This window comes from Branchiostoma belcheri, unplaced genomic scaffold, assembly GCF_001625305.1.
Source record: "Branchiostoma belcheri isolate BF01 breed outbred unplaced genomic scaffold, Haploidv18h27 scaffold8, whole genome shotgun sequence".
NCBI lineage: Eukaryota > Metazoa > Chordata > Leptocardii > Amphioxiformes > Branchiostomatidae > Branchiostoma > Branchiostoma belcheri.
The window spans coordinates 2,280,165-2,302,501 of record NW_017804464.1 but is presented as its reverse complement, the minus strand read 5'-3'; the positions used below and the strand labels follow the sequence as shown (position 1 = coordinate 2,302,501).

Here is a 22,337-nt window from a genome sequence, read left to right as displayed (position 1 = left end):
TCCCAGTGTTTAGAAAGGTGTATAAAGTTGGCTTTGTTTTCTGTGTTGCAAAATTTAGATGTGCACCGAGAAAGGACATACTAAATGCCTGTACAAAAGGCTGAATTGAAGCAACTTCCTTATTTTCATAAAACGTCCTTGGTTGAAAAGTTGCTTTGACTCTGCCAGACAGACTTCTCATAGATTCTCATGGACTTCTTTCAATTTCCCGTCTGACTCTAAGACTTTTTTAAAGACTTAAAGAATTGTAACAAACACATTTTGCAAGACTATTTTACCACAGTATACATTTGTGATATAGCTTACCCTGTGACCAAATGTTAAGCGCTAGAATGAAGGGAATGTGACCCTAAAATTTGTTGGTCACAGTTGACAGTTGTGTCTAACTTTAATCTCATGTGAGTTATGGCAATTTTGACACATGACATTCAAACGTGGATCAGAAATATTTTCCCACACCAAACATTGTACCTGTTTTAGTGATTTAGTGGATGCATATAACTTGTGAGATCTTTTTTTTAAATCTTATTGCAAATAAAACAGATTATGGAAGAGAAAAAAAATTAAAAGCACACAGGGTTGCAGAATTCAACCTGAAGATAGAAATCTGTTTAATGTAAAGTTTAAGCTCCAAATTGTTTTGTCAGTGGCAAGAAGTGTTTTCGTAGCTGGCTTGGTGAACTACTTATGCTGGAGCATTATGCATAATGAGGGTTAACCAAAAAGACCAATAGAGTAAGCCAGTGTAATTAGTCCCTTTAAATCTAAGGCTATTATGTTAGAACAAGAAAATTATCCTTACAGTACAGTAACTAAGCAAGAGATGAGATTACTCCCTGCCACCCGAGTCTTTAGTGGTTCCTCCCCACTTCGTAAGTTAACAAAGAAGGTAGACCTTGAGATACTGTGCAGTACTGAGTCAGTTTGTTTTTCTCCACCACCCAATAGAGAGTCCAAATCCCTCTTGAGGTTCAGGCAAGCAGCACAGGAAGTGATCGGCAGACATGGAGGGCAGTGGAGCGCTGTTGGTGTGGACACTGGTCCTAGTGTTACACACTGTAGGAGGTAGGTTAAGGTCATACTTTTGTACTATTGCTCTCGAAGGAAATTTTAAACTCTGAAAAAGTGTTCTACAACATTTTTCAGATATTATGCCTGGAAGAAATCAGCTAAGCCCTCAATAGCCTGGGTGCCGCAGACCCAAAGCACAGTAGGCTGAACACTGGATAACCTTTTCGTCTTTGTGTGCTGTGGATCCAGGCTAGCAAGCACTGTATAATTATAGTACATTGTGGTGTCATGCTTTTTCCAGAGCACATCTTTGTTTTGAGTGCAAAATCTTTTGCTTGTCCTCCAGGAGTTGTAGATGTCACGGTGGTCAGTAAGTACCAGTTCTTTGAGGAGTTAGCGGATACCTGGCTGTACTGTTACTACACTGGAAGTATCGTCAACCAGAACAGGTAACGTCACCCATACGTTAAATTTTTAAAAACTTATATCCAACACAAGAAAGGAGGATGTCTAAATAAATTTTTGACAGTGTCCATTGGTCTTCCTCTGACATTTTTTTCCTGACTCGCATTGATCCTACACTGTAGGGAAGTGTGAGGTCAGGATTGGGTCAAAGGTCCCTCGAAGTTCACACTGTAAATCACGATTTTTTTGTTGTACCTCTTATCGGCGTTTTTTCGCAGTCATTATACTGCCAACTTATCATTACCGTGAAAAAATATATTCACCAAATTACTTTATCAATATTGTTATGACATATAACTGCAGATAACTGGATGTGTTGTGACATCTCTAGGTGAGAACATTTCCCTTTTGTATTGGAAGGAACAAAAGTTTTACCTTTAAACATCTCCCGATCAGGTACCCGTTTGGCCTGGAAGTTAACACCGGAGCGGGAACAACGTTCACACGTAAGAGGAACAGTGGCAACGTCTCCGGAGGGAAGAGTGTGAAGATCTGGGACGAGTCACGAGACTTCAGGGTGGGCGCGTTCTCCTGTCAGGTGAAGAGCCCTGATGGAACCACAGAAAAGGCCATCGCCTTGAAAATGAAGTCAGAAGGTAAAGTAGTATTACCTGCAATTATATTGCAAGCTGTCAGAACTCTTTTATGCGGAACATTCTGCAAATACAATACAGGCAAGCTGACTGTTTAAACAAGATAAAAGGCCATTGCCTTGAAAATGAAATCAGAAGGTTAGTATTACCTGCAATTACAGTATACTGTATTGCAACTTGTCAGAACTCTTTCCTGCAGAACTTTCTGCACATAAAATATTATATCCAAGCTGACTGTTTAACCAAGATAAAAGGCCATTGCCTTGAAAAAAAGTTGAAAAAGAAGTCAGTAGTATTGGGTCTGCATTTGTCATCAGGCAACTGCAGTTTTATCCAAGGTTTTAAACTTCCATTACCGTACTTCCATTGTAGCATTTGCCTCCAAGCTCAGGTTGCCATCCTAGTCTTTGTCCCCTAAGAATGGTTTTGGACCAGTCTAAAATTGGCAGACCTAAACCTCAGAGGACTGGTTTGACTAGACCCAAAACAAACACTGCTAATTGGTTCATCCAACACAAACAGAGACTAAAGCAAAACAGATGTGCCTGTTAGTAAGCTATTTCCTTGCCTTTGTAGTTTTGCATCAGTTTCTTTGAGACAAAAGGTAGCTTTATTTCAAAAACACTTTTACTACTTTCTTAAACTGAAAGAAAACTACTTGTCCTCTGATGGACAACTTATTTGAAACAGTGATCTAAATATTTTTTAATAATGATACCATGTTTAAAATAGTTATAGTTTAGTGATAGTTTCAATGTACTATAAAGAAACAGTACTGTTATACTTCTCACAAGCGATAACATTACATCAACATGCCTGTTGGCATGTTGGCATCAATTGTTGATAAACTTTTCATGTTGCCCGACTTTTGCCAGACTTATAGATTAAAGAGGTTACAATTAGTGTTGCAGACACAAGTTTTAGAAATTATTTTGGAAATTAATTAGAAATTACTGGTTGTTTCAGCTGATGTCTGGCCAGTGGCCTTCACAGTAACCGCCAGCGCGGGCGACCCCGTGACCCTACAGATGGAGCAGAAGTCCAGCAGGACTGGTACCCTGGAGTGGAGGAAGGATGGGACTGCTGGGTCTGTGTTGGAAGGACAGAATGGACTCAGCCTGAGCATAGAGAGTGTCCAGGCATCAGATGAGGGGATCTATGAGTGCTACTATCAGGGGTATAATGATGGGAAACAAGGGATCATGAGGCTTATTGTCAGAGGTAAAGTTGCCTACTTTATATCATGTTAGACATTTTAATCATCTTGAAATGTAAATCAGGTTCTTATGTATCTGAGTGTTTTTGCTGGTGAAACAGGCGGTGAAATAAATAAACTGAAACTAAACTGAAACTGTATGCTTTAGGTGATATGAAAGTGTTTGAAATTATAAACAAAATGAAATTAATAAGTGGTACATCGCATTCAGAGCAACAGGTTTCAATCCTACATTACTTTATATGCATTTACATTCAAACCTGCCCTAGAGGCACCTCTACATAAGGGCCACCTGGCCATTGTGACCACTTCAATACCTATTTCCCCATTTACCCAAACAGTCTATCATCCTGTATGTAGTCTTCACCTGCCTACTGTGAAAGTTTTCTTCAAGTCCATTGTCTTATCACCATAAATATGTGTGAGGTCACCTGAGTTAGTGCCAAATGGCAGCCGCTCTAGACCCCTGCGATTAAGCCCCAATAACTATAAGCTCCTCACAATTCAGCCCTTAGCTGTGAAGGGAGAGTGGCCGGCCCACCCACTCAATAAAACATGTTTGACTACAGTAGTTTTAGTACAGATTTTGTCCTAACCATCAGGTTGTTCTGAGAGAAAGTGGGGTCCGTCCTGTGCAGAGGACTGTCCTGTGTGCTATAACGGAGGTGTCTGTGATGACAACACGGGGGAGTGTGTCTGTCCTCCCGGCTTCCACGGCTTCTACTGTGAAAGTGGTAAGGGCTAAGAAATTTAAAAGACGGTAAACCAATCATCTCTTTCGAAAATATTCAGCAGCTTCAAAGCATGTGGCTAGAAAGCAAACATTGGAACCCCAGTTCTTGTACATGAAAATGAGATGTTTAGAATGTTCCTACCGGTATTTGTCCAGAACTCTTTTGATGGTCATTTCAGCACCAAGGACAGTAAACCAAAATGTTTTAAGGCAGAAAAAAAGGTAGTCTCTACCAGACTTCTTGACTTGCTGTTAGAATAGTGAAGATTGACCAAATAGAGAGAATTAAATGCCAGATGGATTATCCAGCAACATTGCATAGATTTACATTGTACATGTACAACTGGGTTGCCTATGTATACATGTAGTTCTATGGATGGCTATTTTTCTCTCTATTTGACAAAGTTGTATGTTAACCCAAGGAGAAAATAAAAACCCCAGCTTTTACCAACCAAATAAACTTGCTGTTTTAGATGTACCTACTAATGTATGTCTGTTGACAAGTTCAACACTTAATAGTGTCAGAATGCTGCAATGAAACACCTCTTCTCCTGTCCACAGCGTGTGCAGATAACAAGATTGGCACCACCTGTACCCGAGAGTGCGTTAACGGAGACTGTACAGGACAGCTGCTGTGTGTGACTGACCCCTACGGCTGCTCCTGTGCTGCAGGACTCATGGGCATAGAGTGCACTACAGGTGAGGTGACAGTACATGTGTAACAAGTGCTACCAGTTGTAAACATGATTAATTTCTTTCTCCCTCTGGGACAGACTGAATCCAACCATATCCATTACAACCTGACTTAAGTGCTATGTGGAAACACAGACACATACATAGACACGTATCCGACACACACACAAACGGACATACCAAAAACAATACCTCCATTTTTTGTTGAGGTTACAAATCAGGTGAGGGCAGTCGTGACTTGGTTGCAACAGGTTCAAGTCTTCATGCCATCACCAATCCATTTTATCTTATTGGTAAGATAAGCACGTTGTACAAGCACGTCTAACCCTCGGAAGATGGGGAACAACAGACGATAAACCGGACAGTGAGTGAGTGAGTGTGGTACTTGACTTGAATTACTAGCTTACATAATTTCAGCTCTTATTAAATGAAGCTGTACCAAACCACATACTAGTATATCAAATCAGTATCTTGTGATCCATTGTTGAGCATAAGGTGAGTGAATGTTTTCTGCTGTTCCAGTGTGTCCAGAGGGCCTGTATGGAGCAGGCTGTACCCAGACCTGCCACTGTTCGGATGGACCAGCAGCCTGTAACATAAAGACTGGAGCCTGTACAGGGGGATGTCAGGAGTTTTGGACTGGGGAGTCATGTCAGATTGGTATGTACAGTGTACACTGGAAACTGAAAACTTACTTGTCATAATTATGAGAAGTTTAAGTTTCATTTAACTGACATTTAATTGCCACAAACTTGATTGTACAGTATTTTGGAAGTCTGAAAACTTACATGTTATAATATAATCAACATCAAGGACAGTTTTAATAGTTTTATTCTCCTCCCAACAAATGCAGCTGATTGCAACACAGGCACGTACTGCTTAAATGGCGGGACATGTTCCTCCACCTACAACCAACTGGACTGCAGCTGTACAGGTGGCTGGGAGGGAGACAGGTGCGAAATAGGTCGGTATAAATTCTAAGCCACTCTTTTGGTAAACGTTTTATGTGTTCAGTTACTGTGTAACTGCATCATCTCAGTGTTATTTGTAGCCTGCAGTGATACTATTTTCAGTAATTCTGGGAGAACAGTCTTGAGTTAGAGTCTACTAGCTACATGTCAGAGTCCCTAGTCAATTTGTTTTCCACTAATAGAAATTCTAATTCTCTGTAGCAGACATAAACCTTGCAGCATACTGTAAGTCACAATTGTTTTGCAGTACTTTTATGTTTGCAGTTTTCGCAGCCACTACTGTACCTTGACGTACTTATCATTGTCGTGAACATGTAATTCGCTTTCTTTTTTCTACAGTTTTCAATTGTTTTCACCTTTTGTCTCTCCCCAGATAAGGATGAGTGTGCGGCAGGTAACCACAACTGTGAGGGCACCTGTGTCAACACCCCTGGCAGCTACACCTGCACCTGTCCCACTGGCTCACAGCTAGCAGGAGATGGCTACAGCTGTATCAGTAAGCACGTGCAACTTACTACTTAGATTTTTATCATTATTCATACAGATAGTACTCTACCCCCCTCCCCACGTAAGGCTGTGTCTGCAGTTGTTGAAACTGTTGCAACTGTTGAAATTAACCAGGAAGTATGATATGCACTCATCAGCCTTGTGCCAGTATCAATTTTTGAACTTAGTATATATTTCATACAGACTTATTGTGTTTACCGAAGGACAACATATTGTTTTTGCTCTGTTTCCTCTTCTTCTTCTCCTTTTCCAAACCAATAAAGCCAATGACCTGAACCAGATGTCTGTCACCATGGTAACTGGTGTTGGGTTACATCATGTTGCAATTTTATAGCAGGAGGGATTTAGACTCCTGTCACCATATATATGAATGTGTTTGAGTAAGAATTAACAGAGCAGACCATATGCTAAGGTGAACATTATGCATTTGCTTTGCAAATGTTACCTTTCTTAAGTTACAAAATAGTCCCAAGTCCTCAAAGTTATCATCTCTTTCTTCTCAGGCCCAGATGAAGTCAAACCCACAATCTGGGGTTTGCCTCCTCCTGACTCCAACAGTGTGGACCTGACGTGGTCCCTGCATACTGAAGACTTCAGTGGGGACATTAAGTATTACCATATCAAGTACAGTCAAACAACTGGTCCAACAGAACTACAGACTACACGACAAACACCCAACAATGCCAGACCAGCAGTTGTGAGAGGTTTACAGGTACATGCAGGCTTGCATATCCTGGTTTCCTGCATACCAGACCACACCATTATAGATTCCTGATTCTCTGACATTTTTGTAAAAATTCAACAAGAAGGAGAAAACATGTCAATAAAGGTTAGACATCCAGGTAATAAGATATGCCAAAAAACTGAAGCAACTTTCCAAGATCATATTCCATTGCTTGTGTAACTGAGTAACTTTTTTTTGGGGGGGGGGGCATAAGGAGAAAACAAGTTGGGAGAAGACTCGCATCTGACTACAGTCACTTCTGACAGTAATGTGTAGTTATTATTCTAAGACTGTTTTCATATTGATTTTGAAGTTTAAAACCTTTTTTTTTAATCTTTTTTTTTACTCTAAGAACCAAACAAGTTCAAATTGCTTGAAAGTTGTGTTTTGTTTTAGGTGTACACCAACTACACATTCTCCATCCAAGCTGTGTTGGAGGAAATTGTGGGGGAGTGGAGTGACCCTCTGGTGTTAGAGACAGAACCAGGAGGTAGATATGCAGTTAGCAATGAGTACATTTGGAGACACCATTTTCATTACATCACTTTTAAATGACCGCCTTATCCTAAACCTTATGATACCTAGGATTCAAATCATACTACTGAATCCTGAAGTTTAATACAGGTAGAATAGTTTGAAGTTTGCAATATTCTGCTTGAATTTAGGAGATTCTGGTCAGAGTCAATGTTGACAGAGACTCTAATCGTGATCTCTACATGTAGAATCATTGATTCTACCAGATTGGAGTCTCTATCCTGACATATACTTTGCTACACAACCAAAGGGATTCTACCCGCAGGCATGTCTGTAACCTTTTGCCTACCTTCCTCAGGGCTTTATGAATTTGACTCCTTGTGAACCCAGTATGAGGGCCTGCAGTGGGGGGGGGGGGGGTAGTGATTATGAATTATGCAACACTTTCGCTGCCGATTATATCGATTACGAACTGCGTTAAATTCTCAGAGCTGATTAAAACTTTATGCTTTGCGGCTAATGTACATGTAATAATTACGAATTACGTTGATTTTTTTGGAGGCTGCCTACGGATTATGAAGACTAAAAAGGCCTGATTACGCCTTACAAAAAAGGGCATGCTGGCGCCCCAGTATGTACAATGTATGTACAGTCAGGAATGTCATGGGATTGTATGTTGTTTGCTCCCCAGTTCCGTCTGTGCCAAGAAATGTGCGGCTTGTGAACATCTCCTGGCACCAGCTAGAGCTGACCTGGAGTGAACCAGAGCTTGTGCTGGGCCCCTACATCAACTACAGGGTGGACCTGTACAGACCCGGGGGGCTCACTTGGGTGTGGGACCACGGTCGGCAGATTTACAGCCAAAACTCGCTTATGGTAGAGCGGCTAGAACAAGCCACGGAGTACAGAGTCAAGGTGAGATTGAAGACAAGATTTTGTGCTTTAAGATCTCAATTTCTTAAACGAAACAGGTTAGTGTGATCAGGTCAGGATGACATACTGAAACAAAAGCATTAGAACTGGAAAGAATTGTTGGATATTTTGGGAAAATGCTTTTTCAAAGTATTGTAACAGTTTGTATAATAGATACCCTTGCATTTGTGTTTAGCAAAGAAAGCTAGAAAGAAGTAAAGTACAAAACATTTTGGTTCACTTCTTGCATTCCTTTGAATTTTAGATACAATCCTTCAATGGGAAATATGAAAGTGAAGATGTATATGTGGAGGCTACCACAAGCGATGGGTGTAAGTACAATTACCAAGTTGGCTTTATATGGAGTTTCACATTTTGAATGTGAAATGACTAATGTTACATGCTTGGATTTTGATAAATGGCACATTTTCAAGTTGAATTCACATTAGTCAAAAAATCTTGCAATGTGGCTCACTTCACCATGAATATTCTACTAAGGTAGGATAATATCGTGCTGTTAGGGATATGAATCTAATAATCAAAGACATTTTGGTTAGTTGACATGATCCGAGAAAACATGGTGGAATAAGATCTCTGTGATAAGTTGTGTACTGATTTGGTACTGGATTTGAAAATCACTTTGGACTTGAGGCACAAAAAAAACCTAAACCTCTGTGCACCAATTCTGGACCTGAAAGACTATGGACTGGTTCATTCAACACAAACAAGGGCTTAAGCAAAACAGATGTTCTAAAGTTAGTTATATTAACCTGTTCCTCCTGTATATGTCAACTAGATCCCACAGCACCTGTACAAGTACAGAGCAATGACACAGACACAGTGTGTCAGGTCACCTGGAGTCCACCCGAAAAAACACATGGGACCATCACCAAATATACAGTAAGTGTAGGAATTATCTATTGTTTTGTACCATTACCAAATAGTGGAGTTAGTTGAGAATTTGCATTAGTGATGAAGGAAAATGTATACAGCTTGCTTATGTTTATTATGGTAAGTTTTCTATTGTAATCTTTCAATTCTCAGTGAAAATGTATATTGAGGTAATTGTCCTTCAGCACCAAGGACAGTAAGGGTGATCTTAATTTAGTTGTTATTTAAGGTTCCCATGTGTTTGAATGGTTGATGTTATGATATCAAATATTTGGAATCTCTTTAAAAATTTCAGAATAGGTCAATATGTTGTGCTCGCATTGGGGGGAAAATAGTTTCAATTTATTATGATTTCTTTTAGGTGTACTACACTTGGAATCCACTAGATGGCGCCAACTACAAGAGCTTTGGGGATCAAGTTGACATGTTGCCGACTTCCAGCTCTGTCACCCTGCTGAAGACAGGCCTGGTGATGAAGGAACTGAAGCCTAATGCCAACTACAGCATCACTGTGACAGCCTCTACCTACACAGGCCAGGGCAACCACAGTCAGCCTGTGTACTGTATTGTACCACCTGGCAGTAAGGACTTTCAATCAGTAGAATAACAACAGTTTTTGCCAAAGTGTCTTGATTAACTGGGAAGTTAGACCACTTTATCTACACTAAAATGTCAGTAATTGTTCTGGGTATTCCTGATACATTCTACACAAAATGAATACTGAGTTAACAAGAACAAATTTTCAGTTTTTAAAAAATCACAAAATTTCATCCTGTTATTATAATCGTTTTGCTACAGAACCAGCCAGGCCAGAGTCTCCTGTTCCTATCCTGGACAACATCACGTCCACCACCTTCCCTCTCACACTCCAGCCAGCTTCACAGCAGTACGGACCTGTACAGTAAGTCACACATTTCCACCTTCCTGGGTTAAGAGCTGATTAGAAAGCTTTAATACTAATTTCAGGGTGGAAGTGGTTTTGTGTCACCCTAATATGGTAACATTTAATACTGAATTCAGGTGGCAAAATGCATGTTACACTGTAGCAGTTTGGCTAGTAGAATCAAGATGGTTGAAAAGTAGTCTACACAGGACTAACAATGTGGTCTCAAAAACAGTAAAATTTAGCCAAATAAGGAGACTAATTTAAATAGCCAAATAACTTATTTTTGTTTTCGAGGGGGAAATGAAACCCTAACTGAGTTCCCACTCCCCTAGCCAGTCAGACTAACTCAATGGTCAGACCCAGTTAATTGTGGCCAAATTCTAACCCCTTTTTGGGAGGCCTGGTGGAGGACAGTTAATAACACTAAGTAATACACATGCCAATGTCACCCTGAAATGTTGCCAACACAGGTGTTACCATGTGGTGGTGGTAGAGATGGACACAGGGGTTGGGGTCAACGACCTTCCTACAGCTGAACTGCTGGAGGTCAGAGGTTACCAGGATACTACACAGACCAACCAGAAGCCACCTTACAACGCTTATGTCACTGCAGCATGGGACAGGTGAGTCAAGGGAAATAAAGTTATCTTTAGCAAATAACCTGGTTCATTGTTTTCATGTTTCACTTGAGATTTAAATTGGGTAGTGATACAATTCTTTTACCTGATCAGTACAGCAATACAGATACTGTACATGTACATGTACATGGTTTCTCTTTGCCTTTACTAGGGGTTCCCTAACACAGAACCGGAGATTAACTTTGTGAGTTTGAATGCTATTCAGCGCCAGTACCAGTAGCATGCATCCAGAACATGTTTTGGTTCAAAATGTGTTGTTTAGAATTGTCTACAACATGTAGACCTGTCTTTCAGCACCAAGGACAGGAACATTTTGACCAAAGGTAGTGGCATGGCATTCCAATTTATTCCAATGCCCCCAAAGGAATAGCAACAAATATCAACCAGTAGATACTCCAAACTAAGAGGAGTTACACTAAAGAGTTGTTCTACTTCTTAATCAGTACAACCATACCAATACCAGTCCCCCTGTACCTTTCCTAGGAACTCCTTACCACAGTCTGTTACTGTTGGAGATGGATCCAGGACCAGCTGTGCTTCTGTTGGCAGGAGGAAACGAGATGAACAGGTACGGACTGCCCTTTCTGTTGTAACAGTGCATCAATATTGATCCAATCATCATTACTATCATCATACATGGTCACAACATATTGTTACAGTAACTATCATGTGCTGACAGAATATTAGTCATGGTGGTTACTGGAGACTATGCAACCATTGACACTTAGATGGTACCAGATACAGTTATGCAGATTTCGCTACATTTGTACTTGGAACAATGCTTATATTACACAATAAGTTGTACCATAATTCTTGCTGCAGGGTACATCAGACTGGATCTACACAGAGACCTTCACAAACAGACCTCTGTCCCCAGGCAAAGCCTACACTGCAGCAGTCAGGGTGTATGGAACCAGACCACAGGATGGCTCACAGGTACATGTTCTATCGGAGTTATTAAGTGTTATGTAGACTTAGGGCATTCGTTTGCATGCTGTAAATGTATGTCTAATCCTGCATCTTGATGGATTTTCACAGGGCTGCTTGGAAGTAAGTGATACAATTTTGAGGAAAAGAAATTATCATTAAAGAAATTATCATTCAGCACCAAGGACAGGAAGAGTGGCCTTCATGTATGAGTAGTTTTGTAGGTTTTGCTAGTTTATATCAGCAAGAAAATTTTGTGAAATAACAGAATGATGTACTAAATATTGATAATAAACATATCGTTTGTCTTTTTTTTCAGCCTCACTTCTCAACCAGTAGTTACATTGACCCAGTGGTCACCAATAAGGAAGAAGGTTTGTTTACATATTTAATCACTTTTGTTAATTAATAATTAATCCTGCCTCATATGTAGTATTCTTTTTTTCATTTACCTCACTAGTATATAGACATGGACATTCTAGACATATTGATTTATATCTTTACCTGACATTAACTTGATTTTCTTGATTTACAGATTTTCTATGGGATAACATCTGGCCCATTGTTGGAGTTATAATAGCTGTGGTTCTCCTGATTGTGATTTGTATCACTTTGACTGTGTGCCTTATAAGGTGAGATTAAAGTTATGTAAAACAATGATAAATGATGTAGATTCATAAGATATAATGTTAATCCTTCTAATAGTACATTTTGTAGGCCCCATGAGCAAAAAAAGAAATGTATTTCACAAAAAAGAGATCCATGATACATTCACAAATAATGCAGAAAATTTTCAGATCAACGGGTTTTGAACGTACAGTGCTCTTTCATGCTGTAAGACACCATACATATCCCCAGTTGTACACAATTTTAAAAACTTTTGACAGTTATATTACATGACTACAATGTTTCCTGTGTCCCTCAGAAAAAGGTCCTCCCATAAGAAGGCTCCACCTCCAGTATCAGACTACCCTTCTGCAGGGGGGACCAGGAGGACAAATTATAACAGCAAGAGGCCGGGGGACATTTCACTGGCAGACTTAGACCCTCCAGGTTTCTATTACTTTATTTTTATGCCATTGTGTAAGAAAATGTTTCACTCTTTTACCCTTGTAAACTACAGTAGTTATGTAGTTGGTGGGTTGGCTAGCCTTTTGAATTGAACATTTAATTTAAACAACTTGCTTCTTGATAATTCTTACGAATGTTATATTTCATTCCATTTGGTGCTATGTTCTGTCTATGCCAGGCCCTAACTATCGGTATTAGCCAACAGTAACTGCACTTACCTGTTTTCGTCTATGTCTAATTCCACGATGGACGGCTTGACGCCTGTTAGCTTCCTTTTGAAATTTTCCTGGTTCAAATTTTGTACAGTAAATTTCCACAGACCCTCTCTTAACGATCTTCTTTTTTTCATCCATTCTTGAGAAAAAGCAGGAAAATGAATAAAGTGCAATTCATTCATCTGTTTCCTATTGTTTTAGGTCTACAAATAGGTGCATAGCATCTAAGCGTGTGACTAACCCCTGTTGTGTACAGTACTAATGGCACTAACCTGATTAACTGCTGCTTATAACGCCTCGCCAGCCGCGGCCTACCCCCCCATCCCGCTGAGCAGACTGGAGGAGCAGTACAACAGACGACACGCTAACGACGACCAACTCTTCAAGGAGGAATATGAGGTGAATTACAAGAATAGATTCATGTTATATCACTTCAAAAATAAACATAAAACTTTTAAAGACTAAAATAGACTTGACTATCGGTAGTTTGTTCTTGGGTCTCAAAAAGACAGCACAAAAATTGGGAAAAGGGCAATCTAGATAAAAGATTTCTGTGAATAATATAAAAAATTTGTTATCATTGAGATTTTCCAATAACCCTCCGTATAAAGAAAACAGCATTCATAGCTTTTTACAAGTTGTAAGCCACAATGTCATCATATAGCCACAGAGCTATATGATGATGATAATGAGGTCAAAATTGGGTCACATCTAATACTAAACCAATGTACAGCTTAATGTTATATTGGTTTAATGCATCAGACATCAGCAGTGAAAGACTTTGTTCACATCAACTCTACATAATGTCTTGTTCCAGACTCTGCCCCAGAAGCTTCCCCATTCCCATGATGCCTTTTCACTTCCTGAGAACAAGGTCAAGAACAGATTTGCCAACATCCTGCCATGTAAGTGGAACGCTTTAGATTTGATAAAGCCACAAATTACAAGATTGACAGCTGATAGTTTTGACATAATTTTAATTTCAATTCTCTTTCGGACAGTGCACTTGTCATTCAGCACCAAGGACAGTGCAAGTGGTGAACATGTAGCTGTCTTTCAGCACCACATTTTCTGTCCTTGCATCCTTGGTACATGTATAAGGTCCTGGAGTATTATATGGATGTATCTGTATCTGTATAGCCGGTATAACTGCCCCTCAGTGTAATACACCAGCTTTGCAGGCAGCTGGATATGATATCATAGGGCTCACTTTACCAACAATCTAGTCAGAGTTGAACGCTTATGTCTATAGTACCAATGTACTTGCTGAAATATGATTAATCACTTGTGTTGTTTCTTTCTGTTCCTTCTACCCTACATAGATGACCGTGCACGTGTAGTTCTGTCCGCCATCGAAGGCCAGCCTGGAAGTGATTATATCAATGCCTCCTTCATAGATGTGAGCATGAAATCTTTGTTTCCATGTTGGATTCTGAAAATAAGATAGTAACATAATTGCTAGCTACTTTTCAGTTCTGATAACCTTTCTTCAGTGCATTGCTGCAAACATCTATTCCTTGGTAGATAGATTATCAGTGTCACATTTAGTGTTACCTTGAATATACATGTATTTCATTTGTTATTCCGTTCTTTGATTGCCAAAACTAAATTAACAAGCATTTTGTCTACCATTTTCCGATGCATCATGTGAAGAGACCTTACCATAAATGTTTGTGTGCCGGAAAATGTCTATGTGGCATTGTTGTGTACAGACTAAATTGAATATTTCCCATTTTGATTTTCTCTTATAATGCCATTTTTTTCCATTTTCTCATTGAGCAGGGTTACGATGTTCCTAACAAGTTTATAGCTTCACAAGGTAAAGGTTTTTGAGATTTGTAATGAAAGCTATCTACATGTAACATTAGCTGTTAAGCTCAGATTGCACAATGTGTGTACACATGTAACATTGACCTGCATGTTGTCCTTTCAGTGTAGTGATGGCATACCAGATTCCATGCAATAGTTGTCAAAAAAAGAAACAACCAAAAAATGTAATTGATTTTGTTGTAAATGAATGTATTTCTTGCAGGCCCCAAGAAAGAAACTGTGAATGACTTCTGGAGAATGGTGTGGGAGCAAAACTCAGCAACAGTTGTGATGGTTACAAACCTGGCCGAGAAAAATAAGGTGAAGATTTTTTGGAATTATGATTAATTCTTATTCTTATTCACAAAGAATATGAGGATACTTTGTATACAATGTGGCCATAGAAAGTGGAACGTATTAGACATTACATGTACTTACATGTAGGGGCTAGATCGCTTTACACAATGTTAGGTTAGATGTTCAAAGGCTAGGTGTAACAAGTCGTTCAGTGTGATATAGCCAGCTGATGCCACATTGTGTGCCTGCAAAGCTGGTGTGTTACACTGAGGGGCAGTTATACCGTATATACAGGTACAGATACAGATACCACTAGTCTTTAATGCACTGTACTGTACATGAAGCAAAAATTTTTTTTCCCTGTCTGTTCCCATCTAGACCAAGTGTCATCAGTACTGGCCAGAGGAAGGTGTTGGTCAGTATGGGGACATCAGTGTGGAGGTGACAGAAGTGGTCAGACTTGTGGACTTTGTCATCAGGACTCTGACAGTTCAGCATATACAGGTAAGGAGTTGGTCATGATATCAGGAAGAATAACTGCAAGAAGCCCAAGCTAATGGAGCTTGCAACCTCTCTACATGTAACAGGGGTGCCCTAACATTGCACAGGTCTTTACTGATCTTATTATGCACAAGTACACCGTGTTTGTTGCCACTGACATTAAATTAAAAAGGTACTAGTAAATAAACATAGTCTGTGCGTATGGCTATTATTTGCTTGTTAAGTATAGTGGTAGATATTCATTTATTGTTTTTTTGTCGAATTTCACCAATAATAATGATGGCACTGAAAAGTGGGTCACTTCGTAGTGACAATTCAAAATATACAATGGTCTCTAGTCTCATATCGTAGGTGTTCTTCAGACTAACTCCTGTGTCATTCCTAACCTGATCCCTCCACCTCTTAGCTGGTTTTCCATGAGGTCTGGAGTTTAACCATCACTTTGCGTGCCAAAGATTGTTGCAGCCTCCTCAGTTTGACTTCTTGTATCAAACACAGCTGAAGAAACGTCGCACCATCACCCAGTTCCACTTCACCAGCTGGCCAGACTTCGGAGTGCCCCAGAGTCCCCTGGGCATGATGAAGTTTGTCAAGAGGGTGAAGATGTCCAACCCAGTAGGGGCAGGGCCTATCACTGTACACTGCAGGTAAGTTGTCATAGATACCTGCTTTAACACTCAGTGGAATGAATTAGGGACTTAGCCCAAATTTTCAGCTTACTCCTTCAACCTTGTTCCCGGAATGGACCCATCTGCTCTTGGAATGTAACGTCAGAGACACGTGACCGTAGTAGCGGGTTGTACGTGCCAGATAACTTGAGTCGCCCGTCTCTGTTCAGGGTAGATCTGTGAGCTCTAATGTAAACTGCCACCTTCACTCCTCTTGCAAAGTTCTGGTTCATCTGGATGTATGTAATTTCTCCTTAGTGCTGGTGTGGGGAGGACAGGGACCTTCATTGTGATGGACACGTTGATTGACATGATGTCAGCAGAGATGAAGGTGGACGTGTTCGGCTGTGTGGCCAGGATGAGACACAACAGGAGCTACATGGTGCAGACTGAGGTGAGGCATCTGCAGGCTTGGTTCATCTGGATGAATGTGGTTTTCAGCTTTTCAGTTTTCAGTACATTTTCTGCTTAGGGTTCTTGACTACAGTCCAGCTTATATTTGAGTGTGTTAGGCCTGAAGGTGGTTTACCGGCTATGCAAGTCTATGCACAATAGGTATAGACATTTCAGCACCAAGGAGAGGGCAAATGACTGTATACAGTCATGTAACCACTCCAAGGACTTGAAGAATACTTAAGTAGTCACAGTAAACATTAGAAACCCTTGACAAGCCTGGTATCTTGAATCTCCTTGGGTCCTGTTATAGTGAATAGGGTGCTGTTTGATTACCAAACATACAGATTCATTTTATTCATTGATGGTTGTAGCAGTGTGAAAGACATATAGCCAGGGATGCCCAACTAGCTTTTGGCTGTTCCAAAGGCCTAGTACTGTTGACAAGACAATATATTGTTGACAAGACAAGACAAGATGTAGAATTAACATTTTTAAATGTGAAACAATCCAACTAGCGTACAGATGTACAAAAATGGAATCTTTATCAAGACTTGTAATAATTACACCCCCAATTGTTTATGTGACTTTCATGCAGGCACAGTACATCTTCATCTACCAGTCAGTGCTGGAGCACCATCTGTACGGAGACACAGAGCTGGAGGTGGCTAACATGCACAAGTACATGCACAAACTACACACCAAGCAGCCTGGATCCAACCTCACAGGCATGGAGACAGAGTTTAAGGTAAGACATAAAAGCCATTTTAAATAGTTCATACTGCTTTCTCTGGAAGTTGAACAAATGTACAGACCACTGCAAGTCAACTAGAACCCTGCTGTAGAGCCTGCACAGCTTTGTGTCCCAAGGGCTGTAGAAATGGAGATGGGCACTACCCTATACATAAAAAGGTTTGGAACTGGGGCGATTTTAACTTCACTAATATGGTAATCAAGCCTTTACAGTACAATACATAAGCAACTGGATAGGTTTTCAAGCAGTATCCACAACTTTTCATCAGTGACTAATAACAGAATCTGCAGTTGAACAGGTACTTATCCCAAAACTAAGAATTGATATGTCCTTAGGGTAGATATTATACCACACTGTGACTTCAATGTTAAACATTTTACATGAATAGCACTGGAACATCTTTTCCTAAGTCAGAAACATCTTACTTACCCCCAGACAAGCTTGACTCACTGATAATGAGATTAACTGACCCAATATGAAAACTAGGAGTCACAAATGCTGCTGAGGAACATCCTCTACCCCATTTTAAATGTACACGTTGTTTCATTGCTCTGCAACAGAACCTGACCAAGATCCCGATAGAGAAACACCACATGAAGTCTGGGAACCTTCCTGACAACATCAGTAAAAACAGGGTGCTGCAAGTTCTGCCATGTAAGTCACAGTCTCTACACTGACATGTAGGAGAATGCAATAGCAAAAAATTGTCAGTGTTGCTCCATATTTCCGTAAATTCATTTTGCGTTTATCAAATTGTATCAATGAGTTCAAATAGCAAATTCAAAAACAACCCATACATTGTGCATATAGGACAATATCTTAAATTTCTTCATTGCTAGTAGCTTCAACAATGATGATTGTAAAAGAACAAACTCATCCCATATTTAGTCTTTTGTAAGGTATATTATAGGAGTAGATGCCAATGTTTCAGAACTCACGTTTCAAAGACATGAACATCCAAACTGTCTTGAACCTTCTCTCCTCTCCTGTAGCCACTAGAGAATTGATACCCAAACACCTGCTTTAATATGCTAAAGGCTACCTTCCACCTGTTCCAGATGACACCCACAGAGTGTACATCCCAGCTGTACCTGGCCTGAGGAACTCTGATTACATCAACGCTTCCTTCATGAATGTGAGTCCTTCTGTTTACTCTCAAGGAAAAACTAATGTGTAACAAGTCTGGTTCACTAGTGCAGTACATGTAGTAATGGTCACTGTTAAATCCAGAGAGCTATTTATTTACTGTTATTAAAATCCATAAATCAAGCAATGAAAAAACATACATTGCTGGACATAAATACATTAAGCTGTCTTTTCCAAAGTCCAGTAGAATATCTGTTTCTATCAAAGATTTGAGCAATTGTATGTGACCAAATTGGTTTTAAAATATGGCATTCCTTTTGTCTTTGCATCAGTAGCTCCTTTTTTAACTTCAAAGAAATATATTATTGTATGTAGTATGACTCTCTTGACCTACACTTTACAGGGGTACAGACAAAAGGATGCGTTTATTGCAACCCAAGGTCCCCTAGCCCAAACTGTTGCCGACTTCTGGTCCATGATCTGGGAGTGGAAGACGTGTTCTATAGTCATGCTGACTGAGCTGGTGGAAAAGGGAAGGGTGAGTACACTGTCAGGTAGCAGTCACATTTCAGTAGGAAACTTTGGGCTGTTATCATGGCCCTCTCAAGATTGTCTTGAACACCTGAATATCTGAAGTGTGCCTCTCTAGAAGTACATATTAGTAGATCTCTGTAAAATCTTTGTTTTTGTCTTGTGGTCCCCGGTAGAATGCTTTAAAAAAATGTAGCCACAATGACTTCTTGTGCATGTAGGATCAGTGTACCAAGTACTGGCCGGATGTGTCCAACACTTACCGTGATGTGACAGTGGAGCTGTACAGTGTGGAGAAACATCTGGACTACACACTCAGGACATTCCATATCTCCAACAGCAAGGCCAAGGTTAGGGGGAGCAAATTATCTTTATAGTTCAGAGCACAAAGCATAAAATAGGATGTTATTACAATATCATCATCATCAGAGTGTCCTGTCCTTAGTGCTGAAATGTGATCCTATTCTAACATCCCTGCTACAGTACATGATCCTGTCCTTAGTGCTGAAATGTGATCCTACCATAATGCCCCTGCTATAGTACATGGTCCTGTCCTTAGTGCTGAAATGTGATCCTACCATAATGCCCCTGCTATAGTACATGGTCCTGTCCTTAGTGCTGAAATGTGATCCTACCCTAACACCCCTGCTATAGTACATGGTCCTGTCCTTAGTGCTGAAATGTGATCCTACCCTAACACCCCTGCTACAGTACATGGTCCTGCCCTTAGTGCTGAAATGTGATCCTACCCTACCACCCTGCTACAATACATGGTCCTGCCCTTAGTGCTGAAATGTGATCCTACCCTAACGCTCCTGCTATATGGAGCAATACACATTTAAACACAATCTGTTCCAATGTGTTAGGAACTAGAGTTATCATATTTTAGACCAATGTAGCTGGTCAGAGCTAGTCAAAACTGTTTGCTAAATTCAAGTAAAAAAGTATGTTACACTCCTGACCAATCAGGACCAAAGCTGCAGGACAGTACAACAGTTCCAGTTCCACGGTTGGCCGGATGTGGGAGCCCCCAACACAGCAGCTGGGATGTTGGACCTGATTGGTCAGGTACAGAAGCAGCAGCAGATGTCTGGGAATGGACCAATCACAGTGCACTGCAGGTACCTCTCTGTCTGTAACTTTTATGGTAGAAATAACCGGACTTTACCAGATAACTTTTGATGTCGTGATTTGTTTCAATAATACTTCTGAAAATAGTTTCATCAGGTTGGTAAAGTATAGTATAGGATACTGGAGTTTTCTTCTACACAACCAAGATTTCTCACTTAGGTGCTTACGTTTTGGTGTCTATCAGACACCTTCAGAGAAACGTAAGCACTTAGATTAGAAATCTTGGTTGTGTAAAAGAAAACTCCAGTATCCTGTTTTGATAATACTTTGTTGGTAGGTTAGGGTTGGGAATACAAAGGTATTAAAGTTTTGATAATGGGCATTCTAAGGTACTGCAGCATCACTTTCAGTTTTGATATCCAACTTAAGTTTGTGACTAATTCCCCTCAGCTCTGGTGCAGGCCGTACGGGAACGTTTATTGCCCTGTGTACGATCCTGGAGCGGGTAAAGACTGAAGGCATCTGTGACGTCTTCCAGACTGTCAAGGCTCTCAGACAACAAAGGCCCCATATGGTGCAGACTCAGGTCAGTAATGAGCTTCTCAACAAAGGCCCCATATGGTGCAGACTCGGGTCAGTAACATTACAATAACACTCCTGACTAATCATTGGTTTACAGCAACTGCAAGGTTCTATATAGCCCCGTGTAGAAGTCCTGATGGTGAAAAGAAGATGCCGGTATTCTCTTATTTTAAATGCCTGGAGGTTGTTAATGCTCACTGTTCCTTTTTCCTCCCCCTATGCAGGACCAGTATAACTTCTGTTATCGAGCGGTGATTGAGTACCTGGACAGTTTTGACATGTACGCCAACTTCAAGTGAAGGAAAGTCCTCCACACCCCCGTCATCATTCCAGTTTGGTTACCCAGACCAAGTTAACTCTTACGTCTCCGGTCAGTCTGACTATCCATGCACAACGTTTTCAAGGTCCTGTACAAGAGCTCCAATCATGGACAATTGCTTGATGTAAGTCCAATTTGTTGATGTATATCTGGTGAAGTCACCCAACTCTGGGATAACTATGACTTTGCTTAGCCTCTACTAGGCCTTTCTGGGGGGGTCATGGATGGCAGAACTTGATGAAACTAAGGTCAATAGTTGGCCAGGATAGTTACTCCATGCTAAGGGTATCATTTCCCTAAATGTAGTGGAAAATGATACGGTAACCCCTAGTAACCAAATTTCCCTGGCAACTTATGTCTTGGCCTCTGGACTAGACCCTAAATAAGCTTCATCATGATTTTTTATAATTTTAACTTGTAGCGAATTAAGATTATGAGACTTCAAAAATCTACTAAGACTGAGATTGCGAATCAAGTTTTTGAAGCATAATGTAGCAATGGTGCATTCTGCAAATACAATCAATGAAACCGAAGTTTAACAGGAAAGGGGGAGCATATGTTGCAGTTTTTGTTCCATATGAAAATAGCAGTTACAGGTCTTCCACATGCCTCTTCCAGTCTGTTGTTTGCTGCTTAGAATTATGTTATTTTGCTGTATGATAATCAATATTATTAATGACTTACAGAAACATATAGATGTATGATTAGGTGCAAACATTTTACTGATCAATATGTAATACTTACACTTTCTAATGTTGCATTACGATAACAAAACTATATATGGAGACTCCTGTCTCTAGCTTACAGAGTAGCAAAACTTAAGTTGCAATACCATACCATTGCTGTCGGTACTTAAGAAAATACATGTATATACATGTTGTATTATGTCCTCAGTAAAGGCACATCATTTATAAAGCATATGAACTGTTAAAGACTTTCTTCATGCTTTTGATGTTCAAATTTTTTTAACACGCAACATGCCTTGGTGTTTGGTGAGAGCAGTGTGTTGCAATGATCATTGTTGCATATTGTAGACTTAAGAAGACTGGCTCAGTTCATATTGTACTTGGCAATGGGAAGAAACTCCAATAGCTTTAATATGTTCCTACCTGTAGTAGCTTCAACTGTCACAAAAATGAAATGCCTATGTGTATCTTTGTACAAATAGATATGTCTACAACCATGTAATGTACAAGGCTATTTAAAAGGCAATCAAGTGGAATATGTAATTGATAAGGTGGAACTGTGGAAAATTGTGAAAAATATTTAGGAGACTATAATTTTCTCCATATTAACATATTTTTCTAGCAGCTGAGCTGCATCTTATTTTAACAATTAACTGTATACAGAAGGTTTTCCCCAATAGAATTATTATTGCTTCTTGACATTTGTAATGCAA

The 22,337-nt window shown here is 40.0% G+C and overlaps 1 protein-coding gene across 1 annotated transcript; it reads left to right on the top strand.

The window, feature by feature from the left end:
- The first annotated feature begins 633 nt into the window (after positions 1-633).
- On the top strand, positions 634-21,805 carry LOC109486034 (receptor-type tyrosine-protein phosphatase F-like). The gene is made up of 38 exons (XM_019789727.1): positions 634-1,065; positions 1,358-1,460; positions 1,873-2,072; positions 3,036-3,290; positions 3,888-4,019; positions 4,580-4,717; positions 5,234-5,371; positions 5,565-5,675; positions 6,056-6,178; positions 6,693-6,901; positions 7,310-7,403; positions 8,079-8,302; positions 8,565-8,631; positions 9,096-9,199; positions 9,552-9,771; positions 9,989-10,091; positions 10,547-10,699; positions 11,198-11,282; positions 11,537-11,650; positions 11,961-12,015; positions 12,177-12,273; positions 12,567-12,694; positions 13,232-13,326; positions 13,745-13,832; positions 14,250-14,326; positions 14,710-14,746; positions 14,960-15,057; positions 15,412-15,537; positions 16,033-16,181; positions 16,461-16,596; positions 17,194-17,343; positions 17,910-18,003; positions 18,408-18,484; positions 18,839-18,973; positions 19,188-19,316; positions 19,936-20,087; positions 20,488-20,623; positions 20,844-21,805. Exons 1-38 carry the CDS (start codon positions 1,005-1,007, stop codon positions 20,916-20,918), a joined length of 4,668 nt encoding a protein of 1,555 aa, XP_019645286.1. The 5' UTR covers positions 634-1,004; the 3' UTR covers positions 20,919-21,805.
- The last annotated feature ends 532 nt before the right edge of the window (positions 21,806-22,337 follow it).

Bases quoted from the DNA above. Each gene is read 5' to 3' on its own strand.
- LOC109486034 (XM_019789727.1), top strand. From the start codon at position 1,005: ATGGAGGGCAGTGGAGCGCTGTTGGTGTGGACACTGGTCCTAGTGTTA. The intron at 2,073-3,035 runs GTAAAGTAGTAT...TGGTTGTTTCAG, and splicing joins CTTGAAAATGAAGTCAGAAG to CTGATGTCTGGCCAGTGGCC. The intron at 18,974-19,187 runs GTGAGTACACTG...TTGTGCATGTAG, and splicing joins AGCTGGTGGAAAAGGGAAGG to GATCAGTGTACCAAGTACTG.